General features: G+C 39.7%; 1 protein-coding gene across 2 annotated transcripts in view; it reads right to left on the bottom strand.

The window, feature by feature from the left end:
• The window catches only part of MSH3 (mutS homolog 3), a 131,574-nt gene that overhangs the window by 84,676 nt on the left and 23,628 nt on the right, over positions 1-23,270 (bottom strand). For both annotated transcript variants that reach the window (XM_065655914.1, XM_065655915.1), the window contains exons 9-10: positions 3,736-3,848; positions 2,213-2,327 (exon numbers count right to left, since the gene is read on the bottom strand). In XM_065655914.1, the coding sequence (XP_065511986.1) occupies positions 2,213-2,327; positions 3,736-3,848 (228 nt within the window). The remainder of the gene's footprint in view (positions 1-2,212; positions 2,328-3,735; positions 3,849-23,270) is intronic.

The raw sequence follows: 23,270 nt of genomic DNA, 5'->3' as shown, positions 1-23,270 counted from the left end.
ATAGGTCTTTTTCATCCAGATTTGTGTCACTTACATGAATAAACTGAAAACTATCTCACAACTTTGACTTCATGCTCACTGACTCATCAGTATATGCTCACTGATCTGAATTCTCCTAGGAATTTTAAGTTGCTTGACAGTGCAATGGTAGTATTTCTCTTCTCTTTCCTGCAGAACCAGAGAAGATCCATGAGCCTGATGTCATTTGCTTAAAAGGTCTTCCCTTTTGAGTATTTAGATGATATTTTACTGGCATTGGGAAAAATACGAGAGTTTGCTCCAATATTTGGCTACAGCAGGTAGAATTCAGTATCAGGTAGTCAAAGCAGTAAAGGCTTTAGAAATAAATACAGCAGATTTCAAGCTCCTGAGCACATTCTGAAAGAATGTATACTATTTCTCCAAAGCATATCACCAAGATATCAAGTAGTTCATTGCCTTTCCACTCATATGAAGTCTATTAAAGCAACCTTCAGCAAGCAAATGTCAATTCTTAAGATTTAGTGCTTTTCCTTCCCAGTCTGTATTTATACTTGATTTTAAGACGCAGCTATTACAAATGTAACTGAGTGCTGCTAGATAAGGCTTCCCATAATGACGTTTCTCCTCTGCTGCTGAATTACTTTTACATAAAAGATGAATTTTGTGTTTCCCTCCATGAAAGAACATCTACCTTATATTGCATATAAGGCACTGTGACAGTAGTGATCTACAAATGGGACCATGGAACGCCATTTCCTTGGAGTTCACTTTCTTCTTCATAAACTTTCACAAGAAGATTTCTCCAAAAAGCCAATGAAAGAGGACGAGCAAGAATACCACGGTGCTGGAACACCACAGATCAAAGTGCTCCTTGATGGATAAGGCAGGGGAGACAGCTTAGAAAATGCCACAAGAATTCTTTTTGATAACATTTTAATAGTACTTGGAGGGGGAAAGGGCAATTTAAGAAAGAAAATCCATTCCAAAATCCAGAAACTCCAAGCATATATAATTTCCAAATATTACAGTAGATATCTGAGAAACGTTTAAAGCTGACATCTGCAGTCAATCTTTTTAAATGCAGCTGCATTTAAAAAAAAAAAAACCTGGTAATGTAGGGAGCCCTTCAAAATGAGGCTTGAAACTAAGAATCTCATACAACATGTGAATGATCTACAACTGACATAATTCTAAGTTTCCAGTTTGTAACTGGACTGACTTTGTTAAATCCTGCCTAACTACAGGACAGAGGAATACTGAGACAACCAAGAGAGTATTTTGCACAGGACCCATGACAGATAAAGCTGTATTAAAGCATTATATAAGCCTCAATGACATTTTATTTTCAAACCGAAACCTGGTAAGATAGCTATCTTTTATATTTGCAAAAGACAGGACAGAAAGATGCTTGAGTGGCAATATCTTTCCGTTTTCATTTGATTCCACCTGCATAATCCTGTTAGGAATTTCGAGTACTCATCTGAGCATATCTAATAAACCTAAGTGTTGGGACTACTTAAGGGAAGACAAGATTATTTCCATGTGTGTGGTTTTGTACCAACTTTGCACAAATGCTGTCAGTCTAGTACTTTTTGCTTGATTGTTACCCCACTCCTAGTTACGACTGACACAACTCAAGGATTTTTTCAGAAAGCCAAGATGTGTAGAACATCTGTTTTCTTTATAATTGATAACTAGATTCACCAACCCAAACGGATCTGCTGAGCACTGTCTAAATATGACAACACATTAGGAACTGTACCTGATTCCACAGCTATAAAAAGAGAAAATTCTACACCTCTGGCAAATTAAAACATCACCTGCAAAACTAAACTACAGCATTTTTTTTAAAGCTACCAAAAAAGTGCCAAATTTTGTTCACAAAGTAAAACTGAGGTTGAGATATGATGGCTGATAACTTCAAAATTTCCCCCTAGTATCTACCAGTTTTTGCACCTTGTTTGTTTTGAATAACACTTGATAGCAATACGTGTTCATATACATTACTGATAGTAATGTCTAGACAAACACATTTCGTAAAGATTTTCCAGAAACACCACTTAAAAGATTCTTCCTGTTCTGATTAGGAGCTTAAATGTGAGGTATAATTTTTACAAAGACTGTGTTTATCACTCTAGCAGGTGCGTTCATTACATTTAAAGGAAGTTGTATGCTAAAGCTTACAAGATAACACTGGCACTGAATTGGAAGTCTGTATAAGGCAACTTACCTTGGGTCGTAAAGCATCTTTTCTAAATTAAATTCCTTGAGGTATGCAATTACTGCTGACAGAGAGCAAATAACAGGCTTATCCAAGCTTAGTATTACAGATAGTTTTTGAGGACCTAAAAAGAAAAGTTATTTTCCTGTTAACTCGCTGTTTACTACTTATGCGTTTTAGAAAAAGCATAATATATTTTCAGTTTAATCAAATAGAAATCTCTAATACACGTACAGTGTTCTATGATATCTATAAATCAACATAAAGTGAGGTTCGAAAATAACACTTATGGTTCCAAAGAATGTAGAACATTACAATAACGTAAACATATTAAGAAACATAAAACATTTGACTCCACAGGTTTTTCTTCATAAAAATGACTGCTGGCATAAGAAGTTTCTAAATATATAAACTAAGAATTGAATTCTGAAATCTCTATTACTGCAGGCAACATCTGTGCAAGTTAAAAGCAATGAACAGGCCTTGCCACACGTCACGATTTATCTGCCTTGGCCAATATGCAGAATGTGTTTCCATCTTTGTGGGACAGCTATTTGTATTTGATAGTGTTTCTAAACAGTGCTCTACTACTGTCTCTGTTCTGGTTGCAACAACAGGAAAATTCACTCTATGATATCTCAGCATAAAATGGTATTTTTTAAAACCCTATTAAGTTTTTTTCAGAGATTTTTTTAAAGCTATTCTCTTCTTAGAGCATTAACACACATGAGAAATTTAAGGAACATTTCAGATGTTGAACAATTTCCGTCAGTTGCTATACATATGTGAATTTAAATCTGTCTAAACACACATCTTCAAGCTATTAAAAAAAAATAAAGGGATGCTAGCCCTGTATTCATTTCTGTTTAAATAAGGTTCACTTCCAAGTTTCACCTCTTTCAAGCTCAAAAAATATCCTAGTGTACAGAAAATTAAGCAAAGGTGGCAGAAGGCCTGCATGGATGAACAAGATGCTCCTGATTAAGTCAAACATTAACAAGGAGGAGTATAAGGGGTGGAAGCATGGACAGATGACTCAGGAAGAATATAGAAACATTGTTCGAGCTTGCAGGGATGGGGTCAGGAAAACCTGAGCCCACCTGGAGTCGAGACTGCCAAAGTACATGAAGGGCAACAAGAGTTTCTACATCAGCAGCAAAAGTAAGACAGGGAAAAGTAGGCCCACTGCTGAATGGGGCAGGAGATCTGGTAACAAAGGATATGGAATAGGCTGAGAAACTCAACAGTTTCTTGGTCTTGGTCTTTACTGGTAAGATGTGCATTGGGGAATCTGAGGCCTCTCAGATCAGTGGGGAATTCTGGAGCAATGAAGTTTTCTCCTTAACAGAGGATGGTCAAATTAGGGAACACACAAATTGGACATGGACAAATCCATGAGACCTGGTGGGATACACCCACATGTATTCCTTAGCTATGTAAAAGCTAACAGGATCCATGCTTCAAAGGCATTCTGAATGACCAACCTGTAACTGATCAGACACTTCTTTTGTGTAAAAATGTGGATGACATACCTGTAGTATCAGGTACTTCTTTCACATAAAAATCAGTAATCAGCTGGAAAGCATGGCTGTATTCAAAATGGAGGTTTTTCATTCTTTCTATCCTAATTCTGTCATCCCGTAACCTGTAAAGCAAAAAATAATTTACTTTCAGTATTTATGCTCCCTTTATGAAGAACACTTAAGTAGGTTACAAAGGTGTACTTTCCTTTGTCTTTCCTTTGTCAAAAACAAAATGATTAAAGAATGAAGAGATGAGCTATCTAGGTGGGTTGAAAATATTTCTAAGAGAGTGGTGGGGGTTTTTTTAAACCTTTCTTCTTTCCATTGTATATGTGCAAACAAATAAAACCCAGAGAGCAACAACAAGCAAGACCAAAAGAGACTACAAGAGATCTTCTAGTATACCTGCAAGGTAGATGGTATGATCAATGAAAACATATTTACAAGTATTTGCCTTATCTGTTCTTAAAGATTTACGATGATTAAACAATGAAGCAATTCTCCTCACCTATCTATTACCATATCTATTCTTTATCTTTAAAGGGTTTGTTCTATGCTGTACAACTTGTTGCAACGTTAAGCTACTGCATCTTTTCCTATATGCAATCAAAATAAAGTATTCCTCTCCTCTGTCTCATAACTGTTTGAACACTTTTCCTTGTGCTAAAAGATTGTTTCTTTCAGTCTTTTTGCAGTCCAGGTTGTCAAGGGTGTTATTACTGATAACCCAGTCCCCCCAACATGCCAGCAGTTCCTCCCAGTTTAACAGTACCAGAAAATGTAGCAAACTTACCCTGTTCTACCATTAAGTCAAATTAGATCTTTTTCACGAATCCTTCCCTCCTGTCAGTAAGTGAGGATTACAGCACTGCAGTGTTTCAGCCAGTTTTGCAACCCATGAGAAATTCATCTAGCCTGTTTCCTGTGACCCCTGCTTCCATAGTCAGCTTAAGTAAAGCAGCGGCAAAAAACTTTATTCCTCGCAATGTGTACGAGATCAAAGTTGTACAGTACCTGGGCTTGAGTTTCAAGCAACACACCTGAGATACCAAAGTCCGACTCAGAGTATGTGTGTGGTGTTTACAGGATACAACCTTTCTACATTGGTTGCTTTTCCTAGCTGTTCCCTGAAATTAAAACTGGATGATACATTATCAATTCAATTTGCACAGCTGCTAATACAACACTAAAGAGATGTGCTGGCTAAAAAAAAAAATTAAAAAAATAAAATCACTCATGCTCCCCCTGCAACCTTTGCGCATAACACAGCAACAGAACGAGCACTGAAGAAGCAGCCAGTAGAAAGCTGCCAGTAAAAGACATATATAAAACCCACCTGGCCTCGAATATCCAGTCTCATACCACCACAGGACGTGAATTAAACAGCTACTTCTAGGATATTAGAATTATGCCAATGAGAGGGATTGTGTAGGTATTATAGGAAGGAAAATAACCAATACTATTTTTGCAGGGTTTTTCAGCTTCTCAGGAAAAAATAGACAAGTTTTCTGCATTACATTGCACATATTCCCATCTGAAAGGATCAGTATGTCTCTGAGGCTCAACTCTTAAAGTGAAAGTTATTTTCCTAAAATATGTGTCAAACTAATGGAGTCCTAGAAGCCTAAATTTTCTCAGCACATCCTAGATGATCTCTTGCTTACTTTGAGTGCGTTACTTTTAAGTGACTGACCCAATTAAGCTTTTAGTCTTCAGACCCTCTGGGATTCCCTTCTGCCCCAACCTTACTCAGAATGAGCAAACATTTTCAAAACAAATGGATTTCTGTAAAAGACAATTAGTCCGTGTTCCTCAAACTCCGATAGCAATCAGCTATTTTCTTCCTTGCATTTTGCACTGGCTCCAACCTTCAATAATAACCTGCTCCATCCATTTTGCTAAATTAGCACGTATACTCACTACAGCCTTTTGCAAGAATACCACTTCAGCATTAAACTTTTTAAAATGTGTTGTATGATAGCAGGAGGTTAGCAGAGTACAAGCCTTGGAATCAGTCCTGCAAGACAGCAGGGCTTTTCTGGTGAACCTGTGTGAGTAGGGACTTAGAGAAATCTTTTTAAAACAGGATTTTATTTTTGATTTCTACTTTTTATGTTTTCATAGCATCACCTTCAGAAAAGCAAGGCTTAGCAAGGACTGCAGAGCTAATTTTTAGAACCAAAGTCAAAACATGAGGCTTTGGGAAGTAATTCATAGAATCATAGAATGTCCTCAGTTGGAAGGGACTCACAAGGATCATCGAGTCCAACTCCTGTCCCTGCATGTGACAACCCCACAGTTCACACCATGTGTCTGAGGACATTGTCCAGTCTCTTCTTGAACACTGTCAGGCTTGGGGCCGTGACACCTCCCTGTGGAGCCTGTTCCAGTGTCCAGCACCTTCTGGGTGAAGAACCTTTTCCTAATGTCCAGCCTAAACCTCACCTGGCACATCTTCCTGCCATTCCCTCGGGTTCTGCCATTGGTCACCAGAGAGAAGAGATCAGCGCCTTCTCAATCTTCCTCCCCTTGTGAGGAAGCTGTAGACCACCATGAGGTCTCCCCTCAGTCTCCTCTTCTCCAGGCTGAACAAATTAAGTGACTTGAGCCGCTCCTCATACAGCTTCTTCTCCAAACCCTTCACCAACTTCATGGCCTCCTCTGGACACCCTCCAGTAGCTTTCTATCTTTTTACCCTGTGTCCCCAGCCCTGCACACAGTGCTCCAGGTGAGGCCGCCCCAGTGCAGAGCAGAGCGGGACAATCCCCTCCCTGCCTGGCTGGCCATGCTGTGCTGGGTGCACCCAGGACACGGGTCCCTCTTGGCTGCCAGGGACACTGTTGGCTCATGTTCAGCTTGCCATTGACCAGAACCCCCAGATCCCTCTCTGCGGGGCTGCTTTCCAGCATCTTGTCCCCCTGTCTGTATGTACGGCCAGGGTTGCTGTGTCCCAGGTGCAAAGTCCAGCACTTGCCCTTGTTGAACTTCAGGTGGTTGGTGATTGCCCAGTTCTCCAATTTGTCCAGATCCCTCTGCAGGGCCTCTGCCCTCGAGAGTGTCATCAGCAAACTTATTAAGCAATCCCTCAAGTCCTAAGTGATTTATAAAGACATTGAAGAGTGCCGGCCCTAAGTTGGATCTCTGCGGAACCCGCTAGTGACTGGTCGCCAGCCCAACATGACCCCATTTACCAGAAGCCTTTGAGGCCGGCCAGTCAGCCAGTTGCTCACCCACTGCATGGTGTGTTTACCCAGCTGTGTGCTGGACACCTTGTCCAGGAGGAGACTGTGAAAGACAGCATCAAAGGCTTTACTGAAATCCAAAAAGATCACATCAACAGGCTTCCCTTGGTCAAAGAGGTGGGTAACCTTGTCATACAAAGAAACTAAGTTTGTTAAGCAAGACTCTCCCCTCACGAACCCATGCTGGCTGGGACCAATGACTGCGATGTCATTCAGGTGTTTTTCAAGAACTCCCAGAACAATCTTCTCCATGATTTTGCCAATACAGAAGTGAGGCTGACAGGCCTGTAGTTGCCAGGATCACCCCTGTTGGCCTTCTACATTCATCAGATGACCCATGCTACACCTGCTTGTTTTTAAAGTAATAGTTAAAAATGAATTGTTTTCATTTCCTTTAATGTATTTGTGATTTTCTTTCATTTTGTAACTAAATTTATCCAAGTCCTTAGCATAAACCTTGGCAAATGATAGCTACAATGAATATAACTTGAGTGATTTTTTTATAGCAGTACTTTTGCTAACCAACTATATTGACAGGAAATAGTTCAAATTATAATTAGACAACTCAGTGATTTGTCAAGATCTTCAATTATTTTAATTTTATATTCTAGATATGGCATCATCAAATATCTGACACTTTATCTGTTTCAAAGTATGCAACTGATATTCTAGATAAAGTAGAAAAAAATGAAAGGTTATACATATCTATTTAACATAGGGCAAAATCTCAATTTTTATCAAGATGTATGAAAACAAAATTTGCTGCAGAAGGCTTTCATGTCTGTCCTTTGTTTAGCCAGATGATCAACAATAGGCCATTTTTCTGATTATAGCCAGAATTGTAAGTTGATGCTTATGTTCATGTTTTATCCCTCCAGCTACCAATGCCTATTTAAATCAGAAGTCAATTTGCCATCAACTGTTGTAAACATCATTCTTATCAGAACATCTACAATGAACTGCTGTGCAACTCAGCCAGTATTTTACTGATATTCTTTCCAGTACTTCTGAAAACAAGCAGTCCTGAAAGTCCCATGACTCCAATACCCTGTTTCCCTGAAAATAAGACCTACTCCAAAAATAGGCCCTAACATGGTATTTCAGGGTTTTTGAGAACACTTGAAATACAAGGCCTACTCCAAAAATAAGCCCTAATTACAGTTCATTTAAAAAGTCAGTTTAAATAGTGTCCAAGCAGCTATACATGTAAAAAAGTAATAAATTTTGGAGCAAAAATTAATATAAGACCCTGTCTTATTTTGGGGGAAACAGAGCAGGGTTAATCACTGATGAAACTAAACTTTTCAAAACTTTCTTACTTTCCTCACACCAGTTCTTCTGCCACTACCCTTAAGTGGATATTGAGGAGAGATTTTTCAGGTTTTGAACTGCCAAATGATACTAAGAATGAACTTGTAGTGCCCCTTATTAACATTCCTTCCTCTCTAAACATACTGAGATTTGGTGCAGAACTTTTTTCCTCACAAGATGAGTTATAGAAGTTGCTTGAAGAGATGATCATCAGCCACAGCTGAGAATTTGAAATAAGTGTGTCCATAAATAGATGCACATTGATGAGATCCTAAAATATACACATATACACAGACACACATTTTTATGTATATAATGTAATATATGAAGTCCATTCCAACCCCCTCTGTTCCATGATTCTGTTACTACAGGGACTAATTTACCTGTCACTGTACTGCAAAAATGAAAAAGGATCAACATGGCTGGGTTTTATGCCTCTATTTATCTGACAATTCAATGCATCCACTTAAGGAGTCGTTGCTTACCAAGTGCTGTAGCAAAAATATTTAAAAGAGATCCCTAAATCTGGGTGGAAAAATCTAAGAAAAAGACTAAAAAGAAAATGCTAGAAGCTAGAAAAACGTCAAACAACAGAAATAAAACTAATTTATAAAAACTGACTAAAGAGATTTTAAAAAATAATGAAATCTTTTATTGTAAGAATGAGCTTGCATATAAGCACAAGAGCTCACAGCAGTGTGCTGAATAAAACAGAAGTCACTTTATTGCTGCTTTACAATTAACAGTTAAAAAGGCATCAAATGCATAAAGACTTCCTGAAAACCAAACACATCCAAACTAAGTTTTCTTAAAGCTCTGGGAGCCTTCCTAAGGAAAGCAAATAACTTCGAATTTTACCTTCCAACTTTTCTGCCCTGCCCATTCTCCTTTAGGACTATCCAAATGCAGAGAGTGGAGCCACCAATACTTTACTGTACCATACATATATCACAACATAAGTTCATACACGATACAGAATTTGGGAAAATTAGTAAGAAGTTTTCATTTCTAATGCTGAGCACAGATTTATAAAGTGCAAATAACTGTTATTTAATGTTTCCTATACACTTCATTCAAACTGCTATATTCTTTGCATTTCTCACAGTGCACTCTGCTAGGATGACCAGTCTGTCACTGGGGAAAAATCCCTACGCTGCTCAGTAGAGCAAGCTAACCTGAATGTGTTAATCCTTTCAGAAATCCAGGTATACCGGGTCATCTTCCCTTATTAACACGCTTAGCAGAAACTGCATTTCCTTTATCTGTCATCATTGCTTTACCTTTGTTATACAACTGCTTCTGGCTTGGGGGGTCTAAGTTTGAACTCGTCCATGAGAACTGGAGAAGAGTCACCCTTCCTTTTCTGGTAAATCCAGGCATGGAGCTCCAGTAGCTTCTCGGGCAATGTCTCAATGACATTTCCAAGCAGCTGTTCTTCTGGCACTATATGCATACATTTTTAGAAGTACAGCTTTTTTCTCCTGCCAGAGTAAAGTACTTTACCACATTTGCTCTCAACAATCTTCAGATACCAGAGATGGAGACAATGTTGTTGGATGGAAAACAGCAGCACAGTCACCTTCTCTGAGTATCTGCCCCTCTCGGAATAATATAAATCGCTGCAGCCTATAATAACCAAACAATAATTACCACACGTATCCTATTAATATACTACACACAACACATTACCCCACAAGACCTCCAGCTTTTCAAGTGTCCCATCCCAAAACCCTCATTTAAGCTCAATGATGCTGAAAAGCCTAAAAGCAACTCTGACACACTTTAATATATATACACACATAGGTATATTTTGCATATATTTATGTATACACACACACACTCACATACAGAAAAACTCAGGGAAAACTCCTTGCTTGTCTTTTACTATCCAAACTACCAACATTTCTCAAGAGGTATATCCTGACTTCCTTCCAGTCACCTCAGCAGAACTACAGCTGAAAATAACTCCAACTGTATCTTCAAGCCAAGAGTCCGGACCCAAGACATTTGAAGAGAACATTCTTTTAGCTTCAGGAACTCATGAGACAGGAGCTGTCAAAGAAGCAGAGCTAAGAGGCTACCAGAAAATCAAAGGGCAGAGGGTTGTGCAGGCACTGTGTGATACTCGGTGCCTTCTGTGAGAACAGAATTTAGGTACTACAGGACAAAACACAGAAGCAGTTGGGCTCCAGCAGCTACTGCACCCACAAATAGACACAAACAAATCTTTTTCAAGCTACTTCCATCTGCCTACCTGAAGAATGGCATGAAACACGCTACATTCTTTGCAAGGAAATCTGGTAGAAAATATCAAGAACTGCTAGGAAATTATTTCTAAGCACATAGAAGAAAGCAAAGTGAGCATGAATTTGTCAAGAAAAAAAATTCCATCAAATCAATTTAATTTTCTTCAATGGCAGAGGAACAGATTCTGTGGACAGAGAGGAAGCAGATGATTTCCTACATGCTTGATTTCAGTGAGGTTATTTTATGTTTCATACAACATTGTCATAACTGATCTGCAGAAGCACGATTTACGTGAAAGTACTTATTACAGAATGGGTACCGAACAGGACGGAGAACAATACTCAGAATGGTATCAGGGTATCACTGTCAAAACAAAAGAACATATTTTGCAAACTTCCATAAAGCTCAATACTGCATCTGGTAGCACTCAATGCTTCAGTTATCATTTGGACAATGAAACAGAGGACAACTTCAGTCAACTTGGAAAGAGTATGAAGTTGAAGTGACTTCAAAGAATGTTAAAACTCCAGATTTGAACTCAAAACATGGCAGAGGAATTACCTAAAAAATACAATTTCTCTCCATCATGTATGGCTATGAATAAACAACACATGCACAACTAGAATGGGCGACACATGAGTAGAAGCACTAACTTCTAAAGTAGTAGTTGTTTCCAAACATCCAAAGCACATTTCGTTTACTTGTGAAATGACAACATAGAACAGTTCATACCCCCAGAACAGCACTGTTTAAAAAGTGGTCTTCAGTGCCTTGTGCAGTTGTGTATCAGCGCATGCAATTGCTTTTCAGAAGTCAGCACAGTATTCTCCATGTTTTCAGGAATATTTCCCTCTGTGTTTTGCAGGTGCTGTGTATAACATGACACTGGGAGGACACAGCTCACTCGGATTTGGTCTCATCAGGAGACTGAGAGCTTCTTCTGCTGTTACACTCCACCTCCATCCCTGACAGTGATGTGCTATAGACAGCTTCATAAACCAGCTGCACAAGTTTGTCCCCAGAATCAGCATTTGCACCACAATTCTTTCATTCGGGATTATCCTAAGCAGCAAAAACTTCCCTTCTTGTAGGGCTTCAAACAAATTAAATGAAAAACTCCCAAGCAACACCACCACCACAAAACAAAATATAGAAACACTCCACCTAATATCTGCCACACAACATTAACACCAATGAAATAACACTCCCCCAGTTACACCCCACCATGGAAAATACCTTTTTCTGAAACAAAGTGAGCAAGAACAGAGTGAAGACATAGATCAGATCATTAGCTTGGGATCACCCCTGTGGCTTCCCTCTCTCTTCTACACACCACCAAGTCCTCCACAGCAGGGCATATTTTGTGGCCTTGTTTAACTGATCTGTGGCTATTTCTGCCCTGACTTTTCTGACATTAGGTACACAAATTTAAGGCTGGACACTTCCAGCAGAATTAGCTTTTTGTTTTTGTTTTCAGAAAGATTATTTCCCTGTGGTGCCTTTCTGTCAGGGAACAGTTCAACAAATTCCAGATGCGTTGCTATCCTGCACTCCTTGAAACACTCAGGGTTAAAGCACACGGCAGTATGCCAAAGACCTTACCAGCTAAAGGTCACCAGAAGTTTCTCTAAAAGGACACCACTAACGTGACCCATTGACCTTGTAACACCTTTTTCTTATGATACAGAAGTGATAAAACTGCTGCATCCTGCCAGAGCAACCCAGTGTGCCAGCACTAAGGATTCTGAAGCAACGGAGTCCTCTGACGCTTGCTACTTAGCTTCAAGCCAATGTTAACTCTAACTAGGTGTGGGGAAGGAGGGACAGGTAATGTGAAAGCAAATGCAAGTATTAATATTTCTGAAACCCCAAAAAGACAATACATTTACAAAGATGAAAAATGTACAGGCGACAGAAATGAATGAAACTCCACATTTATGCTATATATCCTAAAATCGGATGAGGAAGACTGTTCTCTATGTCTCCTTCTCGGCACCTAGCTGACAAGCCATGAAAGACCTAAGCATCACATAGTGCTTTTGAGATAATTTTCAAATTCTGAACTCTTCTCTCCTTTTTTACTCAAGAACAGATCATTTCCTCTCTCTGTATTGTCCAAGCTTTTGACAAGTATTAAATAAAATGTTAATTATCTGTGTTCTTGCCCATCAGACAGGGTAATTTTCTATATTGTCTTCTCACACAGGGTCTTAAACTTCATACAACAACATATAGCTGGACATGCATACTGCCTACGAACGGGAAAAACACTCATTTACTTCAACGCCAGCTCTTATTACCGTGTCTGGTCTCAATTACTCTGCAGTTGCAGTTCTGTACATGTCTATATCAATGTAGTAACTGACTGTTATGGTACCTCTCTCTCCACCCTGTCCCTCACTGCTTATTCCCACTGCTTCCTCTGCAGTTCCTGCAGATCTTTTCTGACCATGTTGTGACAGAAAAAAGCCATAGTGTGGGGAAGGGAAAAAAAAGCTTTTTGCTGGCTTAGCATGGTTAAATGGCTCAGCAACAACAAAGTGAAAAGATGGTGATGGTGACAGGACCTGAATAGCCAGCTCTGATCACTACTTCTAGGGGAAATTGTGGCAAAAGCTTGCCACCAGAAAGCTTTAGGAGCACTGGCTATGGTCTCAGGCTTGTATCACAGTCCTCTTCCACCCCTCCCTAAGGCCATAAGCTTTATTTCACTATTTTCAGTTGGTCAGCAAGAAGACTCACCCCTTAGAGACTTTCACCACCTGACTCTTCTGCTCCCTCCGCCTCCAGGTTTTCCGATGTTTGTTGCTTAACAACTTGATTTTGAATGTCAGCAAGGATTACAGTGAGCAGAGTAGAACCATGTATCCCGCCTCTAAAACTGCAGAAATTGCTGAGGGTCCTCTGGAGGTCATGTTGTCCAGCCTTCCACTTGAAGCGGGACCATTGCCAACATCAGACAGATCCTTCCACTCAACTGTACAAATGTCTGTCACTGCTGTTACGAAGGAGCTGACAGAAATGAGGAGCAGGTTCTAAGAGCAAGTCCAAAGCCAGACACGAAAGTGAACTTTAAAAAGTAGCACAAAAAGGACAGCTGTGGGATGGAGCATCCGCAGCTGCAGGAGCTACACCCTGAACTCCCGGAGAGAACAGCGCGGGACAAGGGCACATCGATCTGCTAATGCAGCCGCACGCTGAATGGAAACATGAAAAGCAAAAGAGTTGTAACTGCTCCTTACTGAAACCATGATGAGGAGCTGAGTGTCAAAATTTTCCAGTATGTGACATGCACTAGAAACACGTAGAGAACTGCTGTTCTCTGGAAAGTACAACAAAATGTTTAGGGAAAAGAGGTTTAACATAGAGGAGCAATGTCAGGGTCAAAATGAAGAGTCCCATCTATACAGCTATTTGGAAAACAAAGCAGAAATGTAATCCAGGAATTATATCATGATTATTTTAATCTGCCTTTAATGTATTTCCCCCAGAAGCCAGCTATAGTCCATTCTGAAATGTTTATTCTTACAAAATTGATACCCTACTGCAAAACACTGTTGAATCTGCTCATATAAAGAAATACTTTTGATAATTTCATAGTTGACCATAAGACCTACAGCAACCACTTAATACTATTTCAAATTACCCTCTAATATAGTGATAATTGACTCTCAAAACTCCCCCTAAATTACCATGCTGTTTTACCAAAAGGGACTTGTAAAAGAATGTCTATGCCACCAGACAACAGGGTGGCAGCAAGAAAAACTGAGCTCTGTATTACATATTGTACAAATATAAATATTACAGCCTTACCTTGCACCATTAAAAAAAACCTTCACATGTTTCGTAAACATTAGCAATAAATTAAATAATTGGAAGAGAGTGACTACAGCTAAAGGACACCAAGAAAATCTGGACAGGCAGGGTGAAAGAAAAGATGACAGAACAACCTTGAAATAAAATGAGTTTTGAAACTCTAATACAAACGTGTATGGCACATTTCAGACTATCACCATGTTCTAAATGCAGCTTTTCTACTATGCCCCTCACAACCCCACACCTCCTTCACTGTATTATACATCTTTCGAAAGTGAACATACTGCTCTTCGCTTCACAAGGTCACATGTTGTCTGATCATACTTGTGTTGATTGACAGGAACATGTAACTTTTCCATTTTGAACAGAAAGAACTTTTGAGCACAAAGCACTTTTCTTTGTTTCTCTTCTAAGCCTTTTTGGAAAGGCTTCCCACCTACCAGATCTTGCAGTGAATAACCATTGTGCTTCTGTCAAATCACTGCCTACTGTCATTAAAACTCACCATTACAACCCCATTCTAGGATCAAGCTGATGGAGAAATATTCAGTAGCGTACAACTTATTCAAAGACACATCTTCCCTAGCAGCAGAAGGAATGGTCAAATTCAGTTTGAACAAAGTCAAGCTCAATGCTTAACCATGTCTCACACCCATTTTAATTATCTCCCTTTCCCTTATGCTGTGCCTGAGCAAAAATGTCTCAGGCATTTTGAATTTAATACATTTGAGACATCGCTGGCCCTCAAAACATTCAAAATTATCTGGAACTATACACACATGTGCAAAACATTTAGTGCTTTGTCCGAGAAAGCAAGCATTTCCAATGGGAGGCTGTTAAAATAAGTAAAAACTAAAAGCAGATGGCTACAATACAACATACTTCTGGAAAAAATCTGAAATCAGGTTAGTGACTTCTTCACAGGATTAGGGGGATCCCAAATCAAGGCTGAATATTGCAGAACACATCAGCCATAGAAAATGCGTGGTGGTTCTGAGGAGTGCTGCTGAAGCATAAAGCACGCATTTGCCCAGGTGATGGATAAAAAGATATTCTATTAGCACAGAAAGACATCATAAATAGGAAGTTGAATGGAAGTCATCATTGGCTTATGAAACATCATTTCCAACGACTATATAAGAAATAATGGAGATGGTGACAGAAGCGAGTCCATCCCTGTATCTGTTATAAATCAATTTGAACCAACCTCCCACACTACTACCACAACTCCACCTGCCAAGAACTGTCAAAAACATAAATCCTGCTCTTCAATCAGCATGAGAATTTTTGTGGAAATTTAGTAGGACCGCTGAACATCCAATTCGGACCATACTAAGAAAGTATATCGCTTCTGCAAGCAGGAAGGCCATACCTAGATTTTCCACCCATCACTACCTTGAAACCATTTAAGTTAATGGCTCTGAAGATCGTATTCAGGCGCTTACACACCTTCCTGCAGTCTGCAAAGACAAGGTATGCCCACTGCTTGGTTTTTGACTTTGTGTAAGGGAAGCTCAGAACCTTTTATAATAAACAAACACATGCACACTAACGATAGAGCAACAGGGAACTCGTATGGGAAGACAGTCTAGTGGTTTTGTTGGGCTGGACTGTTGCACTAGAAGAAGAGAGAAAATGTAGAGGACCCCCAGGGACAGCCTGAAGGAGAGACAAGGCCAGGGAGCAGATGGTTGTACTTTCCACACAGATGTCATGTGGGAATGGAAGAGCTGAAAGGCCTCCAGGAATAATCCATCTATGCCTTGTCTGCATTACAGAAAACAATATTCTGACCCCTTTCTGGAAACTTATCAGCAGTCAAAATTAGCTACATGTAACTAATTCTGCCCTCTGATCCATAGATTTGTGTTCACAGCTGGAGAACGCCTGATACTCCAAATAAACTTGTGGAAACTGGAAATTTTCTTCTTTCAGTTTACTAGGAGTGCAGACCACAGTTTAGAGCAGAAACAATGGCCTAACATTTTTCCCATGCATTCCTCAGTCAAGTCCTGTCAGAAGAAACTCCTTCATTCTCAAAGTGACAGATGTCGACTAGCAACATATATCTGAAAAAAACCCCTCTCATTAAAAAAAAAGAACTAGAAACACTGAATCCTCTTGAGAAATACTTCACATGACCCTCTAGGATTACAGACCAACTAAAAAAAAATGAAGTAGAAAAAAAAATGAAAACCAAACTTCAGCCCATAACTTCTCACTTTAATTTAAATTTGAAAAGAAAGTATACACATTACTGTGTTTTCAAACTACACTGACAGTTCATTACACCTGGCGCTCAGGCAAAAACCTGCAATCATTCTTGAATTTTTTCCTTGAAACACCACATTATTCTAAGAAGTTACAATATAAAGGAGAAAAAAAACCAAAATACATCTTCAGGATTTGGATAATTTGGATAAAATTATATGCAAATATATCTGGATAAGCTATATTTGCACAAGATTTGATATTCTTAATATTTTTTATTATTAACTACCTGCAAAACAAGTATCTGATCTATATCCAGACTTTTGGGTAGCCATTCCTCTGGGCATTACCCACCATTAAAAAAAGGTGAGAAACATCTTCATCCAAGCTGCAGAGGAAAAGAAAACCAACAGCATGGTGTTTATACACCACACAACGCTCCATACTCAGAGTAACATTAAATAGGTCTACATGACCCACCTGGAGGAACAGTATATCTAGGCTACACTGTACTAATTGTTATTCAGCTAGCAGAGGTAAAAGAGTAGTATGAAGCACAAAGCTTCACAGCTGCTGGTATCAAACAAACTGCTGCTCATTTGCCTCTTTCTTTAGCATTCACACCTCAACTATTCTTGTCACTTAGACTTGATTTTTCCATGCAGGTAAGACACTGAGGGATACTGGTATGAATGTTGTGCAAAGAAAAAGCAGGATATATACCTTTTTGAGTACCACAAAGGCACATCATTCTTGTGGCAGTGAAGGTTAACCCACAGAATCATATAATAGTTTGGGCTGGAAGGAACCTTCAAAGCTCACCCAGTGCCACCCCTGCTATAAGCAGGGACATCCTCACCCAGATCAGGTTGCTCAGAGCCCCATCCAGCCTGGCCTGGGATGTCTCCAGGGATGGGGCATCCACCACTTCTCTGGGCAACCTGGGCCAGGCTCTCACCACCCTCAGTATCAAAAATTTCTTCCTCATGTCTAACCTGAATTTCCCCTCTTTTAGTTTAAACCCATCACCCCTTGTCCTGTCAAAACAGCCCCTGCTAAAAAGTCCCCATCTTTCTTATCCGCCTGGCCACAGTAGCACAAGGATGGTGAGATCAAGAGAAGTGATGATTCCACTCTCCTTGGTATTCCTAAGACCCTGTCTGGAGTACTGAGGCCAGTTCAGGCCTCCAGTATAAGACACCCATCAACAAACCAGAGGAAATCCAGGAGGGCCTCTAAGACAATTAGTGGGCTAAAGTATACAGCAGAAGAGGACAGACTAAGGAAACAGAACTTATTTGGTATGGAGAAAGCTAAGGGGGCATCTTCTGCTATCCAAAGGGCATTTAGAAAAGCCTGGAGCAGATTCATGTCAGAGCTGCACAACAAAAGGACAAAAACAAGCAGTCCCAAATTGCAACTTCTTCAAAATTCTGCACAGATTATAGGAAAAAAAGTCTTCCCCACAAGACCAATTAAGCACATAAGCAGGTGGTACAGAGAGGCTAGGGACTTCCCTTCTTCCCTTCTTTGAGGATTTTCCAAATTGGGCAAAACTACAAGAAACGTGATCTAACACTGAAGCCAGCCGCTTGCTTTGAACAAGATGTTAAACAAAATGACCTCCAGAAATCCCATCCAAGGCAAATTTTTCCAAGATTCTGAGAGACAAATGATTCTAACAAACTGCGAAACTTTATTAAATACAATATAAACCAGCTGTAGCTTAAGTGCACCAATAAGAAAAAGAACATACAGACTGCTTGCATAGCCTTTCTTGCCTTACAGCACTGTTCTACCAAGCAATTTCTTCAGTGCTACAGAGATGAGCATATGACATTTAATTTACTGTTTACAACAGTCTACTAACGAGATCAGAAATTGATCTAATGCTGGAATAATTATGGTTCCAGAGCTGGTGTGTCTCAGGTGACTGGCTTCCACAAAGTCTTTCTTACACATCTCAGAAACTAAAGATCTGTGCTCTGAGCAGCGGATGCTCTTGGGAAAACTAAGGAATTTTCCATGCAGAAATTCTCTTAATATGTCTTCACACAGAGGACTTCAACTATCCCATAGCTAGGAAATTAGAGATATGCTCTTCCCTTTTCTATGGGCGAACTTCATATACAACAGAAAAGACAGGACATGCTATTTAAGCGGATTATCTAACCGTATTTTTCAGCTGAAACTGTGGCACAAAGTCTCTTATTTTTGGATTTCTGGCATGCATAACTTGCTGTTCAGATTTCGTTCTCCTCTCACACCACTGACAGCATCACTTGAACTGACTCCAGCTGAAAGGATATGATAGATTATGTAACTACTCAGTATACTAGGTTTTTCCCTTTTTTCCCCTCCATTTAGAGGATCGATGTCTGGAACACCTAACACGTTCATGTCCCCTCTGCACTACAGAAATAAAAATATTAAGCCACAACAAGATCATGCAGCTGTCGGTATTTGTAACTGCAGATATAATTAGATACCACAAGAAATATTATTAAGCATCTCCACCCCAAAAATCAAACCTACTCTGTTCTGAAGAAGCTTCAACAATCAGAATTTGCCTTTGTACATGGCCCCTACCTTGCAAGCATTTTAATCCTTTTTCAAGAAAGATCCAACTGCGTGTTGCCACAATGCATTTTTTGTAATGATCCTACAACCTAGTATGGCTGTAAACCTGTATTATCCCTGATTTTCTTCCAAAAATGATTGAGCTCTCCAGCTATGACTAAAACAAAGAGACTCCAATTCCAAACTCAACGATATCCAGTGAGACACTACCTTCAAATCTGAACACAATAAGCAAAGTTCTGCTCTATCCCCATTCCTATTTTCTTTGCTGTTACTGGAGTTATTCTCCTTTGCATTTGACCTGTACCCAGTGTGACCACCACTTGTCCTGCACTCCAGAACAAAACTTTCTAACTTTATCTTAGTCACCCGGTGAAAGCAGGATGACATTTAACATGGAAGGGAAGGAGTTGACTATAACAACAAATCCAAGTATGGAGTGAGCAAGAAGTCCCCGAGGAACTAATTTGAGTGAAAGCAAAAAAAGAAGCAGGAAACTTAGCTCTTACAGGTCTTAATTTGAGAATGAGCATCACATTAAGTCTCCACACCAAAAACAAAAGAGGCTTCCAGGTTTTTTCATATGCAGTAATGGCAAATTGGATTTTTATTTTTATTAATTCTAACTTAAACAGAAATTTCACTATTATACATTTGAAAAAAACCCTGTAAATGGTAGACAAATGTTGAAAGAAGTCTTCAGACCTTGAGAGTTCTGTGCTAATCCCCAGGAAGCCCAAACTTTGGTTTTTGGAAAAAGACAGCTGCTGAGTTCGGTCATGATTTGTCCAGCACTGGCCCAGTGGAAAGTGTGGTATCAACACTAAAGGAGGTTATTTACACCCCTGCTGTTAACTGGGCACATCCAAAAGAGCAACGGAGATTCCCCATGATCAAGCAGACCTTTGCAGTTTCCTACCATCTCACGAAAGGAAAACTGAAATATGGAATGGTTCCATGAGGCCCTTCTTGTACCTGGGGAGAATAATTTCTAAGCTTGGGAATGAACACTGTAAATCTAATGGACAAAACATATTCTATCCAAGCAAAAAAATACTTGTCCAATTTACGTTGTTAAAGTATCCCAATCCAGCAAGGCAGAGCTCATATTCAGCACATGCCTATTTACTGCTCTCCACACATGAGCCCACCCTGAGAACTGCACTGCTATTAGAGAATTCCGTGTGCACAGTGAGGAAGGCACAACCACACTTTCAGCTTTAGCCACGCAGTGCTCCCCTCTGGTAACAAAGCATTCTGGCGTGCTAACCATCCATGTCATGTTTTAAAAGGGGTTTCTCTGGCAACTGGTAACGTAGGCTGCCTCCATAGAAAGTGCTACAAGCTACAGATACTGGTCACCCAACATGCACTGAACTAAGAAACTATCATTTAAATCTCATTGCTTGAGCAGAATTTGGCATGGGGAACTTCTCATCTCCCTCAGATAAAGAGCTTTACATGTTTTGTAATGTTTTTAATAGAGGCTGTTGGATAGAAAACAGGAAACAGCTGGCTAGTCAATTACACTTTTAATTAGTGTTTCCTTTGATAAGATGATACAGATTTAAGAATCCATTAAATGTGATGAAATGAACTTGTTAATTTTTTAACAAATTATTACAGGCTTTCCTGGGAGATGTAAAAAGATGCTTAAACACAGTGACATTTCTAATATAATAAACACAAAGAGTGTTAATAATTATGCTCTCTATATACAAAATTTTCTTTTCACTGCCATATTCCTGTAACTAAGAATGGCACATTTTAACCACAAATGGCTACTTACCTCGATTTCACATTCTGTGAAAAGTTAAAACACATGAAAAAGCAAGGAAGTTATCTTTCCCATGGCTTAATTCTATATGTAGCATAGAGATGTTGTACCCTGTGCATTTTTCTTACTACTGCTTTGCTAGGATTTATGATCAATGAGCCAACAGCAAAAAGCTAGTTAAATTATTTTACAAATGGAAAATACATTTGAAGGAAACAGATGAAGGCAGCGTAGGCTTAATGAATTGCTTTTTAAGAAAAAAAAAAAGAAAAAGCAGATCAGGATTCAAAATTGAAACTCAGTTTATCTCATGTTTACACTTCAGAGGCTTTGAGTGAATGCTCTCCTGGCAATGGTTCAGCCCAAAATATAATTTTCAATACCACAAGACTGCACACCATCTCTGTAGAACTGAACCGAAAACAGAAGTGGCAGAGTTTTGTTTTGTTTTTTAAATAAGATGAAAATTGAAGAAAAAAAAACCAGTATCATAATTCTACTGACAACTGGTATTTACTCTAACTTATTAGATTTTATAAGACAAGACTTAAGGAAACTGAAGAATAAAACTTGTACTATTACCAACAAATGAAATGTTTACAATCTTAGAGGTAACAGAGGGATAAAGCTAGTAAGCCGAACTGTTTATTTTTGTCAGATAAAGGATTTTCACACACAAGACACATTGCTTTCTTTTTGTTCAGTTCCTATATTTTAAAATACACAAACTTGCTGGCATAACATATTCAAATCTGTCTACAAGGAATGTTCCTAGCAAGCCCACAAGAATTGCTTTCGCTCAGGTTAATATAAAAGGTACAAGATACCAGTCTACATTCTACGCACAGTAAATGATGAAGACAGAGGCACCTGAAAAGATATACTTATTAAAATATATCCATTTCTTAATAGGATTTCCATCTTAAATAGTACATGTGTATGGACTGCAACAAAGGGGCTTCAGTACCATGCTAAGTCTGCCCTCAACAACCAGCCTGAAGTTGTGCAACTGTCAACATGACCATGCTTCAAGACATTTTCTTTTTTTGAAAAACGGATTATGTTAGAAGAGTGAGGGGTTTTGGTTTTCTTTGTTTTGTTCTTTTTTCTTTTAATATATCACATTAGTTTTCATATCACATTATTCTCTTACAACTACTTTCCCCTCAGTCCTTCCCCTTCATTTTGGGGCATGACACCACTGGAAATAACTCTGTTACACATTTTCTTTGAATCTACAATATGAGCAGGCTAAAACAATTTTAGAAGTATAATATGTAGTGATATTAGAAATGTAATGATTAGTCCTTTCATATCAGAGCTGAGGTGGTTTCTCTCACCACAGTACTTCCCTATGCTTTTTATGGCACTTTTGTGCTCAAGATGACCCATCACATTCTAAAGGCCCTACTCTCACAGTTATGGAACTCTTTTCCACCCATCTGCTGTATTACCACCAAAGTCACCACCAAACCCAGTACCTGAGGGACTGTATGAAATTCAGGGCTCTGAGAGAGTGTAGATCCAGATCCCTGCATTATGTGCATACTCAGGCACAGCATGCCTGGACCAAATAAGAGATGTATTTATTCTACCTAGCCAGGAAACTTGCGCCATACTAGACAGCATAAAACCAGGGATGTTAACCAACAACCGTCTCCACTCCTTAAGATTACAATTTTTTTTAATCTGACAGTTGGTAGAATCATAGAATGTCCTGAGTTGGAAGGGACCCAGAATGATCATCAAGTCCAACTTCTGTCCCTGCACAGGACAACCCCACAGTTCACACCATGTGTCTGAGGGCATTGTCCAGTCATCAGGCTTGGGGCCGTGACACCTTCCTGGGGAGCCTGTTCCAGCGCTCCAGCACCCTCTGGGTGAAGAACCTTTCATTAATGTCCAGCCTGAACCTCCCCTGGGACATCTTCCTGCCATTCCCTCAGGTTCTGTCACGGGTCACCAGAGTGAAGAGATCACTGCCTTCCCAATCCTCCTCCCCTTGTGAGGAAGCTGTAGACCACGATGAGGTCTCCCCTCAGTTTCCTCTTCTCCAGGCCGAACAAACCAAGTGACTTTAGCCATTCCTCAGTGGTGCAGTTGTGCTGAGTGGTGCAGTTCACATGCCTGAGTGATGGGATGCCATCCAGAGGGACAAACTCGAGAAGTGGGACCATGTGAACTTTGTGAGGTTCAACAAGGCCAAGTACAAGGTCCTGCACCTGGGTAGGGGCAACCCCTGGTATCAATCCAGGCTGGGGACGAAAGGATTGAGAGCAGCCCTGCCGAGGAGGACTTGGGGGTACTGGGGGATGAAAGATGGGACATGAGCCGGCAACGAGAGCTCACAGCCCAGAAAG

Source organism: Caloenas nicobarica, chromosome Z, assembly GCF_036013445.1.
Source record: "Caloenas nicobarica isolate bCalNic1 chromosome Z, bCalNic1.hap1, whole genome shotgun sequence".
NCBI lineage: Eukaryota > Metazoa > Chordata > Aves > Columbiformes > Columbidae > Caloenas > Caloenas nicobarica.
Note: the sequence above shows the minus strand (reverse complement) of the source record. Positions and strands in the feature narration are given on the sequence as shown.